Below are 22,267 nucleotides of genomic sequence, written 5' to 3' on the forward strand. Positions count from 1 at the left end.
ATATATGCAGGTATTAACCAATGGCAATGTTACAATTATTGAAACCATTTATTCAGAGAATTTTTAAATTGTAATTTATGTGCTATTTCTAAAGGGCAGAATGCTTTTTGTGAAGATATTAAAAGAGTTATGATTAAGGACAACTATATTCTGCCATAACATTGTCCTTAAGACTTCTGGAAAAATAGCACTGGACCAAGCAAATCTTAGCTTAATTAGGTAGAATTCTTTCTTAAATCTTTTAGTCTCAAAGAAAGAAGTATCTTTAACAGGAAAGAAAATGATAACCATGTGAGGTGATAGATACATTAATTAGCTAGGGGTACATGATCATCATTAATGAATTAGGATCATTTATGTGTCTCTACATCCAAACATCAAATTGTAGAGTTTAAAATTACTGTCAGGTGTACCTCAACAAAGCATAAAGTTATTTTTTTATAAATAAGATCTCAGACCTGTATCAGGTACACCTTGCCTGTCTGAAAAAGAAAAAGAAGAAAGATAAATAATGGAAACTACATTATTTAGAGTACTTTCTTGCCAGACATGGTGGTACAATCCTGTAATCCCTGCTACTCAAGGAGACTGAAGCAGAAGTATCACAAGTTCATGACGGCGTGGGCAATTAGCAAGACCTTGTCTCAATAAAAAACAGGGCCTGGGATGTAGTTCAGTGGTAGAGCACTTTCCTAACATATGAAAAGCACTGGGTTTGATCCTTAGCACCACAAAAATAAATAAATGACGTATTTTCTTAACTTCAGTCCTACCCCTATACTGGTAGTAAATTAAAGTGTATACAATCAAAGAAATACTATAGGAAGAAGTAAGCTTTTTCTGTCCTAGTACTGGTGAAATCTACTTTGGAGAAATTGTATAAGGAAAGGTTGTTGAGATAATAACTTAAGTGTTATTACCATAGATTGGGAATTTTAGCAATAATGGTTCTATCAATAATGACAGGTAATATAATCGTTCAAATTCACTTTGACCTTAGTATTCATTAAATATGTGCCCCTAAAGCGTTTTTGAAAAATAGAAAATTTGTCTTTTTCCTGTTGACTAAGATGATGATTGGGATATATTAACTGAAAATAGTTTAGATCTAACATTTTATTATATACATAAATTTGAGGATCTTAATATTTAAATACCAGCATGTTGTTTATATGCATTTGGTATAGTATTTATTAATTTACTTCATTGGAAGGACGTACTTTGCACTCCTGTCCTCCATACTCAATATACCCTTTTTAGTGTAAATTTTACTGATCTATAATTTGCTTACTTGCACTAAAGAGTTGTTTCTACTGACAAATTGATTATAAAGAAACTTTAATGGATAAATATTTGATAAATAAGTATGATAAAATTTTAAGAGCACATGCTTGGAAACAGATGTTTAAGTCAATATATAAAATAATTTATTGTACTTTACCAATTTTTTTTTTTAAATCTGTGCTAAACAGGTTAACAATCAAGACAACAAAACCATCATTGGAAAGTATAGTAAATGATTTCTCATGTATAGGAAAGATAAGTAAATATAATGTTTTTCCATTTCCTTTTACATTTAGAATTTGATCGTCATGAAATTCAGATATACGAGGAAGTAGCTAAAATGCCTCCCTTCCAGAGAAAAACGCTAGTATTAATAGGAGCTCAAGGTGTGGGCCGAAGAAGTTTGAAAAACAGGTTCATAGTACTGAATCCCACTAGGTTTGGAACTACAGTGCCATGTAAGTTTTCTGTGTTTTCTTTGCTATTTATTTGTAGAAGACAATATGAATACATGGATCTGGGGGGAATTATTAATTATTGTTACTTCCAAATAAATTTTGATTATGCCAGTGAAAATAAACTGGTAGATGATACTTAAAAGCTTAGCAGTTCTTAAAATCATACTGTAGCAATTGACTTGCTGCTTGGTGGCAATTGTCTCTCCAAACTGTTCTGTTCAGAAAAGTTAGAGTTAAATGCAAGTGTTTACCGATTGAAGCAAAATTACATTAACTCAGTATTATACAACTGATATCTATCTGAAAAATTATATTTTTCAGCCACTGCAGTGTAAAGAAAAGGGGGAAGAGTCTTCCGGATTCTCAGGCACACTCAGGGTGGCAATAGCTTTTTGAATTTATGTGGTCTGTCTTATAGCTCTCAGTCCTGCAAGTTCATGGACCTGATTTCTGATAGCATATCAAAAGCAATTCACCCTTCATAGCAGCCAGCATTCATTAATAACACAAAGATTAATATATAAAATAAAATAATACTGGTGAGAATAATAACCATTAGGTGAATCACTCGCTCACTTTGTGATCTTTGTAATTTTCCCTCTTTTTGCATTGTATATTGACTTGGAAAGGAAAATAATGAGGTTTGAAGTAAACTTGGTGAGACTGGAATTAGATCTTAGAGTTGGATGATATCACTGACATTGTTATTATGACTATACGTTTCTTTCTGTTTCAGAGATGTTGTGGGAGCTTGTGAACTCTCTTCCCTGAAAAAGCAGGAGACAGGCCTGTGTTGCCTTTCTAACTGCTCTTTCTGTGCTGACTTTTTAACACAGTATTCTTTTTTTTTTTGTACTGGGAATTGAACCCAGCGGTGCTCAACCACTGAGCCATATCCCTAGCTCCCTGGCCTTTTTTTTTTTTTTTTTTTTTTTTTTTAAGTTGTAGATGGGTATAATACTTCTTTAAAATTATTTTTTTTAACAAATGACAGTGGAATATATTACAATTCTTGTTACATATATAGAGCACAATTTTCCATATCTCTGGTTGAATATAAAGTATATTTATGTGGTGCCAAGAATCAAACCCAGTGCCCCATGCATTCAAGATAAGCACTCTGCCACTGAGCCACAACCCCAGCCCTTAATACAGTATGCCTTTAGGTATATTAATGCCTTCAGGCCATTTTGAGTAGAATCTTAGTCTAAGATCACCACATATCTTTTAAATGAATTTTGGTTTCTCTGGTTTTATCCAGTATACTTTGAGATTTAATTCTCAGTGAATATTCTTATTGCTAAAATTTTTAGGAGGAAAAGGAGTAACCTTGTCATTGCCCTCATGTGCCACTGACAATCCCTTCAAGATAAAATACTTTGGATTCCATTATAGGCTGTGTAAACCACAAAATAAAGACAAATCCTAGTTAAGTGGTTAACAAAATAAAATCTTCATTGTATCCAAAGTATTTTAAAACTGCAATTGTGGAATAAAGCTTATTCTTATCAAATTAATATGTGCATTATATATTAAACAAATAGTGCTTAAAGGCATACGATGGGAAAAAGAACCCCATATTCCCTTACCCTGCCCATTTCTGGCCTACTTAACACATACATTCACTTTCCATCATTATTTTTGTTATTATTGCTAATTCTTGTGGTAGTTTTCCAAATTTCTTAGTAATATCTTTATTCTGCTATTTCCTACTTATCCGGTTTAGACTTTATCTACTGACTCCCTGATTACCCTTCTGATATAAAGATAGCTCTATTTTCAGTTCAGTTTTACTTTGTTAAACAGTTTCTCTCCCTCCCACTATCCAGCAATTGCTTGAATTCTTTTTTTTTCTACTCTTTTCCCCAGTTTATGTGCATGTATATTATGAGTTGTTGTTGTTTGAATGAAACTTATCCAATAATTTTTTTTTTCCTTAAGACCTGACTCTGTCTGCACTGAGGACTGTGTGTTCTCTATTCCAGCTGCCCCACTGTTCACAAGTGGGTATTTTCCTATGTTGTTGTCCTAAGTTGAAGCTACTGCTCATGGATGCCTTTCTTTTTCTTACTTGGTTTTGCTTGACCTTATTTTGCTGGGCCATATCCTCTTGTAACTTCACAAGAAATGTTGTTTAAATTGTAATTTCTTCATCTTTGTATTTTAAGATATGTTTTCTGTCCTCTATTTGATTATTTAGCTGAAAGTTCTGGATTTTAAAAATCAAAAGATGTTACTCTTGAATCCAGTTCTATTGAAAAGTTCAATACCATTCTAATTCTTATTCTTCCCATACATTACCTGGTTTTTCTTTCACTGATATTTGTATTTGTTTTAATTTATTGTTTCTTAAAGAATTCAAAAATTTAGTGATGGTGTGCCTGGGTGTACATCTTCAGTCTCTCCCTTTTTGAATCTATTGTTCATCCTTTTACCTTTTTATTCTTTTAAAGATTACTGTGATTACTTTTTCTTTTGTCAGTTGATTATCATAGTTGTATTTTTCATCTTATGATTATTTTTTTTTTTTAGGGAGTAGTCCTGCCCCAACCCAGTACTATTTTTTTTCTTCATTCCTTTTCCCCCCCTTCTATCTCTTCTGTATCTTTAAGAATACCAAATAGATTAATTATTTTAAGATACTTTTATGGGCTAAATTAACTCTGTTTCCTCTGGGTTACTACTTCTGTTTATGGTATATCTGTGTTTTTCCTTTTATGTTAAAAGACTTTTTTTCCTTCATGTACTGATCCTTGTTTGTAAGTCCAGACTTCAAAGTGAAGTGTGAAAAGTGACTGGAAGCTCTGTGTACAGAGCAAGTCTTGACAACTGGCCAAGCGTTATTTTAGGGGATAGGCAAGGAGTCAGCTCTTTTATTGGAGAAGCCCATAATGTTGGTACAAGATGTTTTTTCTTTGGAGTATTGAATTTCCCTAGAGAAGAATCTGCATATTATCTATCTGTGAGAATAATCTCTAACTGATAAAGTTGGGGAGGGGGTTAGATATAGATCAACTCACTGCATATGCTTTAATAAACCCCCTCAATTTTTAGTTTCTTGCCTTTAAGTTCCAAGTCTCTTCAAGTTCTTTTGTTCCATTCTTATCCTTAATTCCCTTTCTTATCCTTAACTCCCTTTCCAGCACCATAGTTTGTGCCCTTGCAAAATCAGTTAACTGAGGTTAGTTTGAATGTGGTTTGATTTATGGTGTTCTGAGATTTACTTTTTTGCTTGTATTGGTTTCATTTTAGTTTCAAGGTTTATTTCCTTTAAAATTTTTTTTATCTTTTTAAGATTGTAAAAATCTTGCCTGTTGCAGTTCTTTGCCTTGCATGTCCAAGCATTGTCTCTTCAACATGGCCTATCTACAGAGTCTTTGGAGAGTGCCATATTATGCATTTTCCTTGCAAAGGTATTATAGTCTTCAACTGTCCCTTGCAGTGTTGCCCCAAGTTTGTATGCCGTGCCTCCCGCAGTCAGCCCTTGATTGTTTCCAGGACACCCTTTTCCCTCCCTACCTCCCAATTCCAGGCACATACCAAAATCCACTCATGCTCAAGTCCCTTATCTAAAAGGGCATAGTATTTGCATATAACCTATTATATCCTTCTGAATACTTGAAATTCTCTTATAACTTAGATACAATGAAAATGCTACATAAATAGTTGTCATATTATTATTGTTTAAGGACTAATGACAAGAAAAAAGAAAGTCTGTACATGATCAATACAGATGGAGTTCGGTGTGGGGTTTTTTGTTTGTTTGTTTCCCCACCCAGGGCTGGTTGAATCTGCAGGTATAAAACTGGTGGGTACAGAGGGTTGGCTATATTATTTTTTCTTTTCCTTACCCTTTCTGTGCAGAGTACCTTCAGAACAGTTCAAGCATGATATCTTTTGGATGTGTATACACAGACATTAGCCTAGAGGAAAATCATTCTTACTTTTCGAGACAGTGGGAGTATAGGACTCCCACTACTACAACATGTCATCAAAGGCTTTTAGAATTCTCCTGGGAGGATAATTTTGCTATGGAAAGAAGAAAAGAAACAACAACACATTCCCCTCTAACTGGAATGGCTACATTAAACACCTCAAGCTTGTAATTCATGCCTTTTTGCTCTTGTCAGTTCCTGTTATCTCCCAGACTTTTGAATTCAAGCTATGACTTCCCAAAGGCCTTCACTAACCATGCAACTTAAAGTAGTATCTCTCATACCTGGTGGTTGTATAATAATACTTACATTCTTGTTATTTTATTACCTGTCTCCATGTTAAAAAATATTTCCCATGAGAACAGAGTCTTTTGGACTTCTTTTTACCTGGTATAAAGATCAAGATCTGGTACATAGTATATACCCAATAAATATTTCATGCATGAATAAATGAACATTATGTAAACTTTTTCTCAGGAGTCACTAAAACATCTATGTGAAGATTAATTCTACAACTCAGCAATATAACCCAATTCAGAAATGGGCAGAGGAATTCAATAGACTTTTTTGCAAAAGATATTAAAATGAATAGTGAACATATGAAAAGATGTTCAATGCCATTAATCATTAGGGACATGCAAATCGAAACCACAATGATGTACCACTTCATACCCATATATTTAATAATAGCCAGTGTTGATGAAGATAGAGAGATAAAGGAAACCTTGTGCATTACTGGTAGATATGTAAAAATCATATACCCATGTGGAAAACAATATAGCAATTCCTTTAAAAAGTAAGCATATAATTACCGTATGATTCAGCTACTCCCAAAGAACTGAAATATGAATCTGCAATATATATTTGTATGCTAGTGTTCATAGCAGTAGTATGTACAATAGTTAAACAAAAAAATCCAAATATCCTTTTATGGATAAGTGAATAAACAAAATGTCATGTAAATATACAATAGAATATTCTTCAGCTTGAATGATAAAGGATTAAAATTCTGATACTTGGTAATATATGAATTAACCTTGAAAATGTGCTGAGTGAAGTAAGCCAGGTACAAAAGTATAGATACTGTATGATTCCAGTTATAAATGAAGTACCTAGAATATGTCAAATAGAGACAGAAAGGGAAGTAGTGATTATTAGCTGCCCAGGGAGGTTATCACAGAGATTTTATTAGCTCTGGAGATGAATAGTGATGGTGGTTACACAACAAGATAGATGTGCTAATATCAACCACTGAATTGTGCACCTAAAGTGTTAAACTATGGCTATTTTTGTATATTTTACACCATAAGGAATCTAAATAATTTTTTGTTGTAATAGTGTTTTAATATTCCAGCATCTAATTGCTACTTTTTTTAAACCATTCTATTTCATATGGATTTGGTAGGGGGTGGAGGCATTTTTGTTACAAATAAGGTAATGATAAAGTATAAACATGTAAATCTCAAATGTAAAATTCACAGATCAAGGAGTATATATATATATATATATATATATAAAAATGTTTCATCTTGATTTCCTAGTGCCGAATTAATTTCCGAGAAAGATGTACTATTACCTTTGGATAATCCTTTGAGTTAAGATTCAAATCTAAATTTTTATACAGAAAGTTTATGTATATCCATACATATGTCAGTTCACTTTTTTACATAATGTAGGTTTGTTTTACTCTTCTTTTTTTTTTTTTTAATTTTTTATTGTTGGCTGTTCAAAACATTACATAGTTCTTGATATATCATATTTCATTCATCTTGCTTTTCTAAAGCTTCAGAATAAACACTGAAAAGAAACACTGAGGGACTCCCAGCTCCAGGGCCCCTTCTCTTTGGAGAAGTCTATTACCATCACTTTTGCATTAAATCTGTTGTTTCTTTAAAAAAAATGAAAACAAAAGAAAGAATGAAAACTGTGACAATATGATGTTTTGATACATGCATACATTGTGGGATGATCACATCAGGGTAATTAACATATCCAGCAAATATTTATAATTTCCTTGTGGTCAGACTTTTTTTTTCTTTCTTTTTCTTTTTTTTTTTTTCATTGCTGGGGATCAAGCACTCTACCACTGAGCTACAGCCCCAGTCCTGTTCAAAGTATTTAAAATCTTTTTTGTAGCTATTTTGAAATAAACAGTACATTATTAAGTGTGGTCATCTTTCTGTGCAGTGGAACACTAGAACTTGTTTCTCCTAACTATAACTTTATACCTGTTAATCAAATGTTACCTTTGTCCCTACCCCAGCCTCTGGTAACCACTACTCTCTTCTCTACTTTTGTGAGTTAGACAGTTTTAGCTTCCAAATATGTCAGCTTATACAGTATTTTTCTCTCCATGGCTGGCTTATTTCACTTACCATAACATCCTCTGGGTTCATCTGTATTATTATAACTGACAGAATTTCCTGGGGGTTTTTTTTCAGGCCAAATAATATTCCATTGTATTTTTGTACTATATTTTTTACCCAGTTGTCCATTGATGCACATTTAAGTTATTTCTGAATCTTGGCTATTATGAATAAGGCTATAATGAACATAGGAGTGCCTGTATTTCTTTGACATACTAATTTCAATTGCTTCAGTAGTGAGATGGCTAGTTCTTGCCTGATTTTTGATATATAATATCCTTCTACACATTGGCAGGTGATATGGATGATATTTTATTAAAGTAGAAAAACATTGTTATTCCTGAGGAACAAACTACCTTATGAATCCTGCTCTTAACACTGACACCTTGAGTTTAGTTAACAAATTGTTTCTTTATTGTTTCCTTCCAAAATTTAGAATTTTACCTGCCACAGGAATTTACTTCTAAGAAATCACATTATTTAGTGGCTCATTACGTAGGCCTAACTAATCAGTTGTATTCAATTTTAATTTCTGTTTTAGAAATGGAAAAAGGGGTATTTAAAAATGTGGTACTATAGAATTCATTTGGATTTTTTGTTGTTGGTATTTTCAGTAAAGAATGGGTTATAGTTAAAAATCATTTGTAAACTAAATTACATATCTCCAAGAATTAAGATTCTCTCAACATGTTGGGAGGGGCCGTGAGTATATATGTGCCATATACATACTTATTTCAAGCAGCATATTTCCTTATATGGTTTCACTATAGGACTTCACACACACACACTTACTCACTCACCAAAAACAAAACAGCACTTTTCTAAAATTATGTTTGCAGCTATTGAACTAAGTCTTAGTATGTATTTATTTGGTAAATTTAAAGTTACTTAGAAGTTTTGTTATATCGCCACCTTTGGTGAATAATTTCAGGAAGAGATCCATGATTTTTTTTTTAAAGATCTTTTTTGGTATGGACACAGTATCTTTATTTATTTTCATGTGGTGCTGAGGATCGAACCCAGTGCCTCACATGTGCAAGGCAAGTGCTCTGCCACTGAGCTACAACCCCAGCCCGAGATCCATGATTTTGAATATGAAAATCCATCATCGCATTACTTATAACTAACTTTGGAATTTTGAAGATGATTTGTTAATGATTTGTTCAGTTATATATTTATAAGCTTTTATGGAAGTATTATTTTTATAATTGATCCTTCCAAGCTCAGATTAAGGTTAAGCTTGAAATAATACACATAGAAATTACTTTTCTTCCTCAAAGCTAGTGTTTAATGAAGTTGTCAGAGTACACCCTTTGCAACAGTTTGAAAGATGGTAATAGTCCATTCCTAGCACAGACCAAGTTTCAAAGGAGTTGTATGTCTCTGAAAATATCAGAGTTCTAAAATATTATACAAAAGGATCCTCTACTTCTGAATTTTGACTTGTGTTATTCACTCTCATTCATTGGGGAGGGCAAAGTAGAAGAGATTTAGAGATCACAATAATAATGAGGTGGCTGTTCCACCTCTGATGTTGAAATAAAACATTCAACAATTGGGAATATCAGTAAACATGGAACAAAGAGAAGTGGTTAGGCTTGAGGCAAGATAAAAAAAATAGGTAATTTGTGGATAGAACTATACTTCAGAAAATTGATATAATCAACTAAGACTAGATGAACTTTGCTTGCCTTTTGGACACTCAATTTTATGTTCAAGTGGAAAGGATGATTCTAACAGATTCTTTAAAGGAAAAGGGAGAGCTGTCATCTGGAAAAGATGTTCACTTGCAACAAGCTTCACACTTTTAAGACTCAGCAGTAATTAAAAACTTGATTCAGGGCTCGCCTCTAGGCAAATATATTTTGAAATTTTAAATTGACTTTTAAAAGGACAGTTTTGATACGAATTTTATGTTGGTACTACCTCTTAAAACATTCCTTTTACTCGGGGGTCAGCAAAAATTTTTTGTGCAAGGGTCATGTGGTAAAACCTTAGGCTTTCAGGCCATCAGTCTCTCCCAACTGCTTCATGTTTTAATGGGAAAGAAATCATGGATAATGAATGAGCCTGGCTATGACCCAATAAATCTTTATTTTCAAAAATTGCAAGTAAGTCAGATTTGGTCATAGGCTGTCGTTTGATAGCACCTGCACTACATGGAAAAGTGAGAAGCTACCTGGTTTATGTTAGTCCATTTTTTATACCCTACAGTTTCTTTGTACAAATAATTGACATTATTTTATTTAGTTACTTCACGGAAGCCACGGGAAGATGAAAAAGATGGCCAAGCATATAAATTTGTGTCACGATCAGAGATGGAAGCAGATATTAAAGCTGGAAAGTATTTGGAGCATGGGGAATATGAAGGAAACCTCTATGGAACCAAGATCGACTCTATTCTTGAAGTTGTCCAGACCGGACGAACTTGCATTTTGGATGTCAACCCACAAGTGAGCAGCATGGTTTCCAAAGCTGTGTTTAAAGTTTTTATTTCCTGGGGAGCTTTTGTTTTATGTGTCTAGGGAGGCTGGTATTGTTTGTTTTGTCAGAGGTGGAAGGTGGGTTGCTCTTTCACTCTGTTATATTTTGTTGGTAGAGAATCTTATTGTGTATCCATCACTAGTTAAATAAATTTCTGATGAGTTAGCTAGCAAAGGGTCAAATAAGGATAGAAACCATGTGATTAAATCTGCAGAAGTTAGGTTTTGTTTATTTTCTCAAAATACACAAATGCATGTGTTAGGAAATATTAAATTTTAAACTCAAGGCTGCAATACAAAGAATAAAAAACTGAAGTCCCTTCCCCTCCTTTCTCTGTTATGTCTGTGTCTCTCTCCACCGCGCCCCAAGTAGTGGGCAGCGTGCGCGCTCTTTCTCTCTCGCTCTCTCGCTCTCGCTCTCACACACAGGACATTCACTTCATTCTTGTTGCGTGTCTCTCTCTCACCCCTTCCACCTTTTCATATACAGCCCAACCTCATTTCCCTTCTCAACGATAAATATTAATAGTTTGATATGTATATTTCTAGCCATTTTAGTAAGCCTTAAATACAAACGTCTATAATGTAATGGGTTTTTCTATTTTATTGTCATTGCCTTTTTCATAAATGGAAGAATTTTATACAGATTATTTAGCTTTTTTATAAAGCAGTGGTTGAAGACCATGTCAGGTTCTGTGAATAATTTTTCTTCTTTGTGGTTGCTGCATAGTATATCACAATATGGATGTACATGTATTTATTTATCACTCTTAAGTAGTCAGCACTGAGGTTATTTCTATTTTTTCAATATTGACAGAATTGTACAATTATACAGAAAGAGTTTACATGACTCATGATTTTTGGATCACTAAATCTTACACTTTTCCTTTGTTTGAAGGAACAAAGAGGACTGAAACTGAGTTTACTACAAAATTAATGAATCACTATTTTAGGAAGGTACTATATGAAATCAGCAGAACAGTAGGAGAGGGAGTAAATTATGTCCGTAATCCTTAGGAAGAAGGCAGATAGACTTTGAGTTACACTAAAGGGTAGCATATTCAAGTTCTAATATAAATTGGTTTGTAATTATTTTACACAGGCACTGAAAGTGTTGAGGACGTCCGAATTCATGCCCTATGTGGTATTTATTGCGGCTCCAGAGCTAGAGACGCTACGTGCCATGCACAAAGCTGTTGTTGATGCAGGAATCACTACCAAGCTTTTGACGGTGAGCAGTTCTTTTCAGGCTTATATTTTTTATATTTTTCCCTAAATTATTTCCTTTTCCTTTTCTTTTCAGTATGTTTAATTCTTCCTAGTCATACTAAACAAATAAATATACTACATAAATTGTTACAGAATAAAATTCTGTTGTTAGGATTTGGAACAGTACTACTATTTCTTGAGAATACTTGTACCCTTTATTTTAAAACAAAAATGTAATTACCCATTATAAAATGTAAGAAAAGAAAATAACAGTATTATTGTTAGAATTAGGGGTTCTGTTGTTCAGTTTCTGTGTTTTCTCTTTTCTCCTCCTCCTCTTTTTCATATCATGAAAAGTTTAAGATACACATAAAAGAAGGAAAAAAGTGAGCCATCATGTGCCCAACACCTCCCTTCAATAATACATTCCATTCTTGTTGAGTTAAATATCTCCTCACCTCGCATTATTTTTGAAGCAAAACTATAATATATATAATCTATAGATACTTTAGTGTTTATCTTTGAAAGATAAGGTCTTTTTAAAACATGATAGTAACACTATTACACAAAAAATTAATAAGTAATATTATAATTATATCTTTTTAAAAATATTTTTAATTGTATATGGACACAATACCTTTATTTTATTTATTTATTTTTATGTGGTGCTGAGGATCAAACCCAGTGCCTCACACGTGCTAGGCAAGCACTCTACCGCTGAGCCACAGCCCCAACCAATAAGTATTATCTTAATATAATCAATATATAATCTATATTTGAATTTCTCCAAGTCTTAGAATTTTTTATAGCTTATTTGTTTAAATCAGAATCCAAATAAGGTTAACATATTGCATTTACTTAATGCCTCCTAAATCTCTCTCTCTTTTTTTAGTATCTTTATTTTTATTTCTTTTTATGTGGTGCTAAGGATCAAACCCAGTGCCTCACACATGCGAGGCAAATGCTCTACCACTGAGCGACAATCCCAGCCCATCTCTTTTAAAATTTTTTTCAACTTAGTTAATTCAGGTGTAATTGATATACAGTTATCTGTACATATCTAGAGTACCCAGTTTGATAAGTTTGAGCATATGTATGCACCCATGAAACCATTCCAACCAAAATAATGAACCTATCTATCATCTCCGTGCTTTTTCCTGTGTGTCTCTGCAACCACATCCAAACCATTTCCCACAGCATTCACCTCTTCCTGGTTTCTAGCAGACAATATATCTTGAAATCAGGTAGTATTAGTCTTCATAGTTCTTCTTTTTCAAGTTGTTCCATGTCTGTATTTAACTTTCTGAATATTTGAAACATAGTTATAAGTTAATGTTATTATCTTCTAATCCTATTATTTATGTAAATCCTGGGACAGTTCTGATTTTTTTCCCCATTATGGATAATATTTTCTACTTCTTGCAATCCTGGTTATTTTTTTTGGGGGGGGGGGGTTGTTTTGTTTCGGTTTTTGTTTTTATGCCAGACATTGTGAGTTTTGTTTTGAGATGCAATTATTTGGAAATAGTTTGTTCCTTTTAGGTCTTGTGTTTATAATTTGTTAGTTAAGACCTGAACAGTTCTCATTCTCAGGCCCATTATTCCCCTCTATTGAGGCAAAACCCAAACCCATTTGGTGCTCTTCCAAATGGCCTGTGAATCATGAGTTTTTCTGTTCTGGTAGGAACAGTACTATTCCTGGCTCAATATAAATATCTATACTCCTTTCTGGTGTTTGACACATGCACCATTGGTGCTCAGCTGACTTCTTCAGGGATCAGCTGCAAATTTCTAGAGTTTGCCCCCATGCTGCTCTTATCTGGTTTTCTGTCCTGCAAAGTTTTCACCTTGGGCTCTCTGAACTCCCAGCTCTGTCCTCAACTTAGTCCTTGGGCTCCTTTTAGGCTTTCCCTCCCCTGCAAACTCTTTCAAGGTTGTAAATGGGGGTATTCACAGGGCTTGCTTCATTTGTTTCCTATCTCTGGAACCTCTTTCATTGCCTAATGTACAGTGTCTTTCAAACTATTGTTTGGCATATTTTTTTTCTGTGTTTTTGTTGTCAGGTGGTAGGGTTAGTCTGGTTCCTGTTATTCCACCTTGGCTGGAAGTAGACATCCCTTTTGGGTCTTTTAATCTGAAAATTCTCACTGCCTGCCTCTTTCCCCTCTAACATTGTAATTTAGTTGTTGTTGTTGTTGTTATTTTATAGGACATTTACCCTCTAGTGTTCCACAGTCTGGATTTTACCCATTCTTTCACTTTCGTTACATTTTCTTCTGTCCTTTCTCTTTCCTGTGAACTGATAGGTAGATCTAGAGGCCCGATCAGATGTAGATTTAGGTGGGTTTCATTGGGGTTTTTTGGTTTTGTTTTTTTACAAGAAAAATTCATTTGTTGTATCTTATGTTATTACATCATGGTGCTTATGTTAGGCTGTCTCCCCTTTTGTGATAAGATTAAGTAGTGATAGGGCTAGAGTCGTAGTTCAGTGGTTGAGGGCTTGCCTTGCATGTGTGAGGCACTGGGATCAATTCTCAGCACCACATAAAAATAAATAAAGATCCATTAAGCACTAAAAAAAAAAAAAAAAAAATTAAGCACTGGGTTCAAAATGGTGACAAACTTTTTACCTAATGATTTTAGCAAGCTTTTGCTCTTTGCCTGGATCAGTTATTGTTTTGTTTTTAGGAATGACAAAGTGGTAATATTCTAAGTTTGTTATTCCTTCTGCATATATAAAACTAGAGTTCTTCTTTAAAAGACCTCAAAAATTTATAACACTGAGTGCCTATTTTTAAAAAATAGACTCCCAAATAAATATACTTATGCTCCACCTCAAAGCCTTAGAAAAGGAAAAACAAATTAATTCCAAAATCAGTAGAGGACAAGAAATAATTAAGATCAGAGCCAAAATTAATGAAATGGAGAATAAAAAAATAATACAAAGTATTAATGCAAAAAAGAGTTGGTTCTTTGAGAGGATAAACAAGATTGACAAAGCCGTAACTAAACTAACCAAAGAAAAAGAAGCTGGGCACTGTGGCGCACACTTATAATCCCAGCAGCTTGGGAGGCTGAGACAGGAGGATCACAAGTTCAGAGCCAGTCTCAGCAAACTCAGTGAGACCCTATCTCTAAATAAAATACAAAATAGGGATGGGGATGTGGCTCTGTGGTTGAGTGCCCCTGGGTTCAATCCCTAGTACCAAAAAAACCGAAAGAAAAGACCTAAATTAACAAAGTGAAAAAGGAGATGTCATCACAGATACTTCTGAGATCCAGAGGAAACTTTTGAAAATTTATACTCCAGTAAGCTGGAAAATGTAAAAGACATTGACACATTTCTAGATACATATGAAATTGAACCAGGAAGCTGTAAAATACCTCAACAGACCAATATCAAGTACTGAAATTGAAACAGCAGTTAAAAGCCTTCAAAGAAAAGCCCAGACCCAGATGGATTCTTAGCTGAGTTCTACAAGTGTTAAAGAATTAACACTTGTCTTTCTCAAATTATTGCATGAAATTGAAAGGCAGAGAACACTCCCAAATACATTCTAGGAAGCCAGTATAACTCTGATATCAATACCAAAGACACATAAAGGAAAGAAAACATCAGAACAATATCCCTGATGAACACAGATGCAAAAATCCTTATTAAAATACTAGAAAACCACATTCAGAAAACACATAAAGCAGATAATATACCATGATCAAGTTGGTTTCATTCAAGGGATACAAGTTTGGCTCAACATACACAAATCAGTAAATGTAATTCAGCACTTAAATAGAATTAAGAACAAGAATCATTATAGTGGATGTAGAAATGGCCTTTACTAAAACCCACCACCTATTTGTGTTAAAAACACTGGAGAAACTATAGGGACATAAGAATTTAACCTCAACATTATAAAGGCTAGATATGACAGATCCAAAGTTAACATCACATTGAATGGAGAAAAACTTAAAGAATTTTTTCTAAAATCAGGAACAAGACAAGATGTCCACAAGATCACCACTTCTATTCAGTATAGTTCTTGAAACTCTAGCCAGAGCAATCAGGCAAGAGAAGGAAATTAAGGAAAAGAAGTCATCAGACTATCTATCTCTCTTTGCTGAAGACATGATCCTATTTTTGGAAGACCCAAAAAACTCCACTAAAAACTTCTAGAACTGATAAACAAACTTTTTAAAGTAGCAGGATACAAGACCAAATTGCTTTCCTGTATTCCAATAATGAATCTACTAAGAAAGAAATCAGGAAAACTATGCCACTTACAATAACCTAAAAAAAGAAAAATACTTGGGAATTAATCTCACCAAGAAGGTGAATGTTCTCTACAATGAAAACTACAGAACACTGAAAAAATTAAAGAAGACCTTGGAAGATGGAAAGACCTCCCATATTCTTGAATAGGCAGAATTAATATTGTCAAAATGACCACACTATCAAAAACAATATACAGATTCAATACTTTCCTATCAAAATACCAATAACATTCTTCACAAAACTAGAGAAAAACAGTTCTTATATTCATTTGGAAGAATAAGAGACCCAAAATAGCCAACACAATCCTGAGAAAGAGGATAGATGGAGCAGGCGCCACAATACATGAACTCAAATTATACTACAGAGCTATAGTAACAAAAACAACATGGTATTGGCTTCAAAATAGACATGAAGACCAATGGAATAGAATAGAAAAGAAATCACATAGACAAACCCAGACACTTTTGTAGCCAGCTGATAGGGATCAGATACCATAATGATATAGGGAAGATCACTGGAGTTAATATAAGGAGATTGAGAGGGAAGGACAGGAAATGGGGAGAAATATGGAATGAATTTAACAAAATCATTGTATGCATATATAAATGCACAACAGGGAATTTTGCTTTTATGTATATGTAGAAAGAACAAAAGTAAGATCAATAGAAGGAGAACAGGAGGAGGAGGGAAGGGAAAAAGCAGGGGAAAGGGATTGAAATTAAATTTCATGCATGTATGATTTTTGTCAAAATAAACCCAACTACAAGGTATTACTATAATGCTCTAGTTTATGGAGGAAAGGCAGGATACATGCCTGACTCTACCTTTATGGGTCAGCTTGCAGAATAATGAATGGGTTTGTTCCCTGTGGCAGCTATTATTCCTATAGATGTTCAAATTGTCCCATCGTTGACCAGTGTGAGCCTATTTTAGTTGGTGCTGAATACTTTTTTTATGAGCCCAGTGGTCTTGGATAACTTCCTTGCTGTCTGATATGATAGATATTCTAGGCTCATCATTTTCATTTTCAATTCTAGGCCAGAAATCAAACATTTTTCAAAAATGTTTTGGTTTCTTTTAGAGTAAATGGTATTTTAAGACTGTAATACAAGGATGCAATGCATATTGTCTCAAGGTTAATCATTGTTTTTATTTATTTATTTTTATTTTTTTTTTTTAATTTTTTATTGTGGGTTGTTCAAAACATTACAAATTTCTTGACATATCATATTCCACACTTTGATTCAAGTGGGTTATGAACTCCCACCTTCACCCCATACCCAGATTGCAGAATCACATCAGTTACACATCCATTGATTTACAAATTGCCATACTAGTGTCTGTTGTGCTTCGCTGCCTTTCCCGTCCTCCACCCTCCCCCCTCCCCACCTCTCCCCTCCTCTCTCTCTACCTCCTCCACTGTATAACCCTGAGGGTCTCCTTCCATTACCGTGCAATTTCCCTTCTCTCTCCCTTTCCCTCTCACCTCTCATCCCTGTTAAATGTTAATCTTCTTCTCCTGCTCTTCGTCCCTACTCTGTTCTTAGTTACTCTCCTTATATCAAAGAAGACATTTGGCATTTGTTTTTTAGGGATTGGCTAGCTTCACTTAGCATAATCTGCTCTAATGCCATCCATTTCCCTGTAAATTCTATGATTTTGTCATTTTTTAATGCAGAGTAATACTCCATTGTGTATAAATGCCACATTTTTTTTATCCATTCGTCTATTGAAGGGCATCTAGGTTGGTTCCACAGTCTTGCTATTGTGAACTGTGCTGCTATGAACATCGATGTAGCAGTGTCCCTGTAGCATGCCCTTTTTAGGTCTTTAGGGAATAGACCAAGAAGGGGAATAGCTGGGTCAAATGGTGGCTCCATTCCCAACTTTCCAAGAAATCTCCATACTGCTTTCCAAATTGGCTGCACCGATCTGCAGTCCCACCAGCAATGTACAAGTGTACCCTTTTCCCCACATCCTCGCCAGCACTTGTTGTTGTTTGACTTCTTAATGGCTGCCAATCTTACTGGAGTGAGATGGTATCTTAGGGTGGTTTTGATTTGCATTTCTCTGACAGCTAGAGATGTTGAGCATTTTTTCATGTACTTGTTGATTGACTGTATGTCCTCCTCTGAGAAGTGTCTGTTCAGGTCCTTGGCCCATTTGTTGATTGGGTTGTTTGTTCTCTTATTGTCTAATTTTTTGAGTTCTTTGTATACTCTGGATATTAGGGCTCTATCTGAAGTGTGAGGAGTAAAGATTTGTTCCCAGGGTGTAGGCTCCCTATTTACCTCTCTTATTGTTTCTTTTGCTGAGAAAAAACTTTTTAGTTTGATTAAGTCCCATTTGTTGATTCTAGTTATTAACTTTTGTGCTATGGGTGTCCTATTGAGGAATTTGGAGCCCGACCCCACCGACTGTAGATCGTAGCCAACTTTTTCTTCTATCAGACGGCGTGTCTCTGATTTGATATCAAGCTCCTTGATCCATTTTGAATTCACTTTTGTGCATGGCGAGAGAAAGGGATTCAGTTTCATTTTGTTGCATATGGATTTCCAGTTTTCCCAGCACCATTTGTTGAAGATGCTATCCTTCCTCCATTGCATGTTTTTAGCCCCTTTATCAAATATAAGAAAGTTGTAGTTTTGTGGATTGGTTTCTGTGTCCTCTATTCTGTACCATTGGTCCATCCGTCTGTTTTGGTACCAGTACCATGCTGTTTTTGTTACTATTGCTCTGTAGTATAGTTTGAAGTCTGGTATCGCTATACCCCCTGATTCACACTTCCTGCTTAGCATTGTTTTTGCTATTCTGGGTCTTTTATTTTTCCATATGAATTTCATGATTGCTTTCTCTATTTCTACAAGAAATGCCGTTGTGATTTTGATTGGCATTGCATTAAACCTATAGAGAACTTTTGGTAATATCGCCATTTTGATGATGTTAGTTCTGCCTATCCATGAACAGGGTATATTTTTCCATCTTCTAAGATCTTCTTCTATTTCTCTCTTTAGGGTTCTGTAGTTTTCATTGTATAAGTCTTTCACCTCTTTTGTTAGGTTGATTCCCAAGTATTTTATTTTTTTTGAAGATATTTTGAATGGAGTGGTTGTCCTCATTTCCATTTCAGAGGATTTGTCGCTGATATACAGGAATGCCTTTGATTTATGCGTGTTGATTTTATATCCTGCCACTTTGCTGAATTCATTTATTAGCTCTAATAGTTTCTTTGTAGAGCCTTTTGGGTCTGCTAGGTATAGAATCATATCATCTGCAAATAGTGATAATTTAAGTTCTTCTTTTCCTATTTTTATGCCTTTAATTTCTTTCATCTGTCTAATTGCTCTGGCCAATGTTTCGAGAACTATGTTGAACAGAAGTGGAGAGAGAGGGCATCCCTGTCTTGTTCCAGATTTTAGAGGGAATGCCTTCAGTTTTTCTCCATTCAGAATGATGCTAGCCTGAGGCTTAGCATAGATTGCTTTTACAATATTGAGGTATGTTCCTGTTATCCCTAGTTTTTCTAGAGCTTTGAACATAAAGGGATGCTGTACTTTGTCGAATGCTTTTTCCGCATCTATCGAGATGATCATATGGTTCTTATTTTTAAGTCTATTGATGTGGTGAATAACATTTATTGATTTCCGTATATTGAACCAGCCTTGCATCCCAGGGATGAATCCTACTTGATCATGGTGTACAATTTTTTTGATATGTTTTTGTATCCGATTCGCCAGAATTTTATTGAGGATTTTTGCATCTAGGTTCATTAGAGATATTGGTCTGTAGTTTTCTTTCTTTGAAGTGTCTTTGTCTGGTTTAGGTATCAGGGTGATGTTGGCCTCATAGAATGAATTTGGAAGTTCTCCCTCTTTTTCTATTTCCTGAAGTAGCTTGAAAAGTATTGGTATTAGTTCTTCTTTAAAGGTTTTGTAAAATTCTGCTGTATACCCATCTGGTCCTGGGCTTTTCTTAGTTGGTAGTCTTTTTATGGTTTCTTCTATTTCCTCAATTGATATTGGTCTCTTTAGGTTTTCTATATCCTCTTGACTCAATCTGGGCAGATCATATGACTTAAAAAATTTATCTATGCCTTCACTATCTTCTAATTTATTGGAATATAAGGATTCAAAATAGTTTTTGATTATCTTCTGTATTTCTGAAGTGTCTGTTGTGATATTGCCTCTTTCATCCCGTATGTTAGTGATTTGAGTTCTCTCTCTTCTTCTCTTCGCTAGCATGGCTAAGGGTCTGTCGATTTTGTTTATTTTTTCAAAGAACCAACTTTTAGTTTTGTCAATTTTTTCAATTGTTTCTTTTGTTTCGATTTCATTGATTTCAGCTCTGATTTTAATTATTTCTTGCCTTCTACTTCTTTTGCTGTTGTTTTGCTCTTCTTTTTCTAGGATTTTGAGATGAAGTATGAGATCATTTATTTGTTGGTTTTTTCTTTTTTTAAGGAATGAACTCCAAGCAATGAATTTTCCTCTTAGAACTGCTTTCAATGTGTCCCATAGATTCCGATATGTTGTGTCTGTGTTTTCATTAATCTCTAAGAATTTTTTAATTTCCTCCTTGATGTCTTCTATAACCCATTGATCATTCAGTAACCTATTGTTCATTCTCCAAGTGATGTATGCTTTTTCCTTCCTTCTTTTATCGTTGATTTTCAGTTTCATTCCATTATGATCAGATAAGATGCATGGTATTATCTCTACTCCTTTATATTGTCTAAGAGTTGCCCTGTGACATAATATATGATCTATTTTTGAGAAGGATCCATGTGCTGCTGAGAAAAAAGTGTAACTGCTTGATGTTGGGTGGTATACTCTATATATGTCAATTAGGTCTAGGTTATTAATAGTGTTATTGAGTTCTATAGTTTCCTTATTCAACTTTTGTTTGGAAGATCTGTCCAGTGGCGAGAGAGGTGTGTTGAAGTCTCCCATGATTATGGTATGGTGGTCTATTAGACTCTTGAACTTGAGAAGAGTTTGTTTGACGAACATAGCTGCACCATTGTTTGGGGCATAAATATTTATGATTGTTATGTCTTGTTGTTGTATGGTTCCCTTAAGCAGTATGTAGTGTCCCTCTTTATCTCTTTTGATTAACTTTGGCTTGAAATCTATTTTATTTGATATGAGTATGGACACTCCTGCTTGTTTCCGAAGTCCATATGAGTGATATGATTTTTCCCAACCTTTCACCTTCAGCCTATGTATGTCTTTTCCTATCAAATGCGTCTCCTGTAGGCAGCATATTGTTGGGTCTTGTTTTGTGATCCATTCTACTAGCCTGTGTCTCTTAATTGGTGAGTTTAAGCCATTAACATTTAGGGTTATTATTGAGATATGTGTTGTTCTTCCAGCCATATTTGTTTATTTCTGTTACTAAACATGGTTTGTTTTCCTCTTTGATTATTCCCCCCCCCTTTACTGTCCTACCTCCCACTGTTGGTTTTCATTGTTATTTTCCATTTCCTCTTCCTGTAATGCTTTGGCGAGGATGTTTTGAAGAGATGGTTTTCTAGCTGCGAATTCTTTAAACTTTTGTTTATCGTGGAAGGTTTTAATTTCATCTTCCATCCTGAAGCTTAATTTCGCTGGATACACAATTCTTGGTTGGAACCCATTTTCTTTCAGTGTTTGAAATATGTTATTCCAGGATCTTCTAGCTTTCAGAGTCTGTGTTGAGAGATCAGCTGTTATTCTGATTGGCTTACCCCTAAATGTAATCTGCTTCCTTTCTCTTGTAGCTTTTAAAATTCTCTCCTTTTTCTGTATGTTGGGCATCTTCATTATAATGTGTCTAGGTGTGGATCTCTTATGATTTTGCACATTCGGCGTCCTGTAGGCTTCTAGGATTTGGGATTCTGTCTCATTCTTCAAGTCTGGGAAGTTTTCTTGTATTATTTCATTGAATAGATTGCTCATTCCTTTGGTTTGGAGCTCTGTACCTTCCTGTATCCCAATGACTCTTAAGTTTGGTCTCTTAATGTTATCCCATATTTCTTGGATGTTCTGCTCATGGTTCCTTAACAGTCTTGCTGAGCTGTCTATGTTCTTTTCCAGTTGAAATACTTTGTCTTCATTGTCTGATGTTCTATCTTCTAAGTGTTCTACTCTGCTGGTAGTATTCTCCATTGAGTTTTTAAGTTGGTTTATTGCTTCCTGCATTTCTAGGATTTCTGTTTGTTTGTTTTTTATAACCTCTATCTCCCTGTATAGTTGATCCTTTGCTTCCTGGATTTGTTTGCGTA

The 22,267-nt window shown here is 34.5% G+C and overlaps 1 protein-coding gene across 4 annotated transcripts in view; it reads left to right on the forward strand.

The window, feature by feature from the left end:
- Pals2 (protein associated with LIN7 2, MAGUK p55 family member) overlaps positions 1-22,267 on the forward strand; it is a 124,536-nt gene that overhangs the window by 95,486 nt on the left and 6,783 nt on the right. For all 4 annotated transcript variants that reach the window (XM_027932757.3, XM_071613808.1, XM_071613811.1 and 1 more), the window contains 3 exons: positions 1,581-1,742; positions 10,294-10,496; positions 11,629-11,757. In XM_027932757.3, coding sequence (XP_027788558.1) covers positions 1,581-1,742; positions 10,294-10,496; positions 11,629-11,757 — 494 coding nt within the window. The remainder of the gene's footprint in view (positions 1-1,580; positions 1,743-10,293; positions 10,497-11,628; positions 11,758-22,267) is intronic.

This window comes from Marmota flaviventris, chromosome 1 (genome assembly GCF_047511675.1).
Source record: "Marmota flaviventris isolate mMarFla1 chromosome 1, mMarFla1.hap1, whole genome shotgun sequence".
In the NCBI taxonomy this organism is placed as follows: domain Eukaryota; kingdom Metazoa; phylum Chordata; class Mammalia; order Rodentia; family Sciuridae; genus Marmota; species Marmota flaviventris.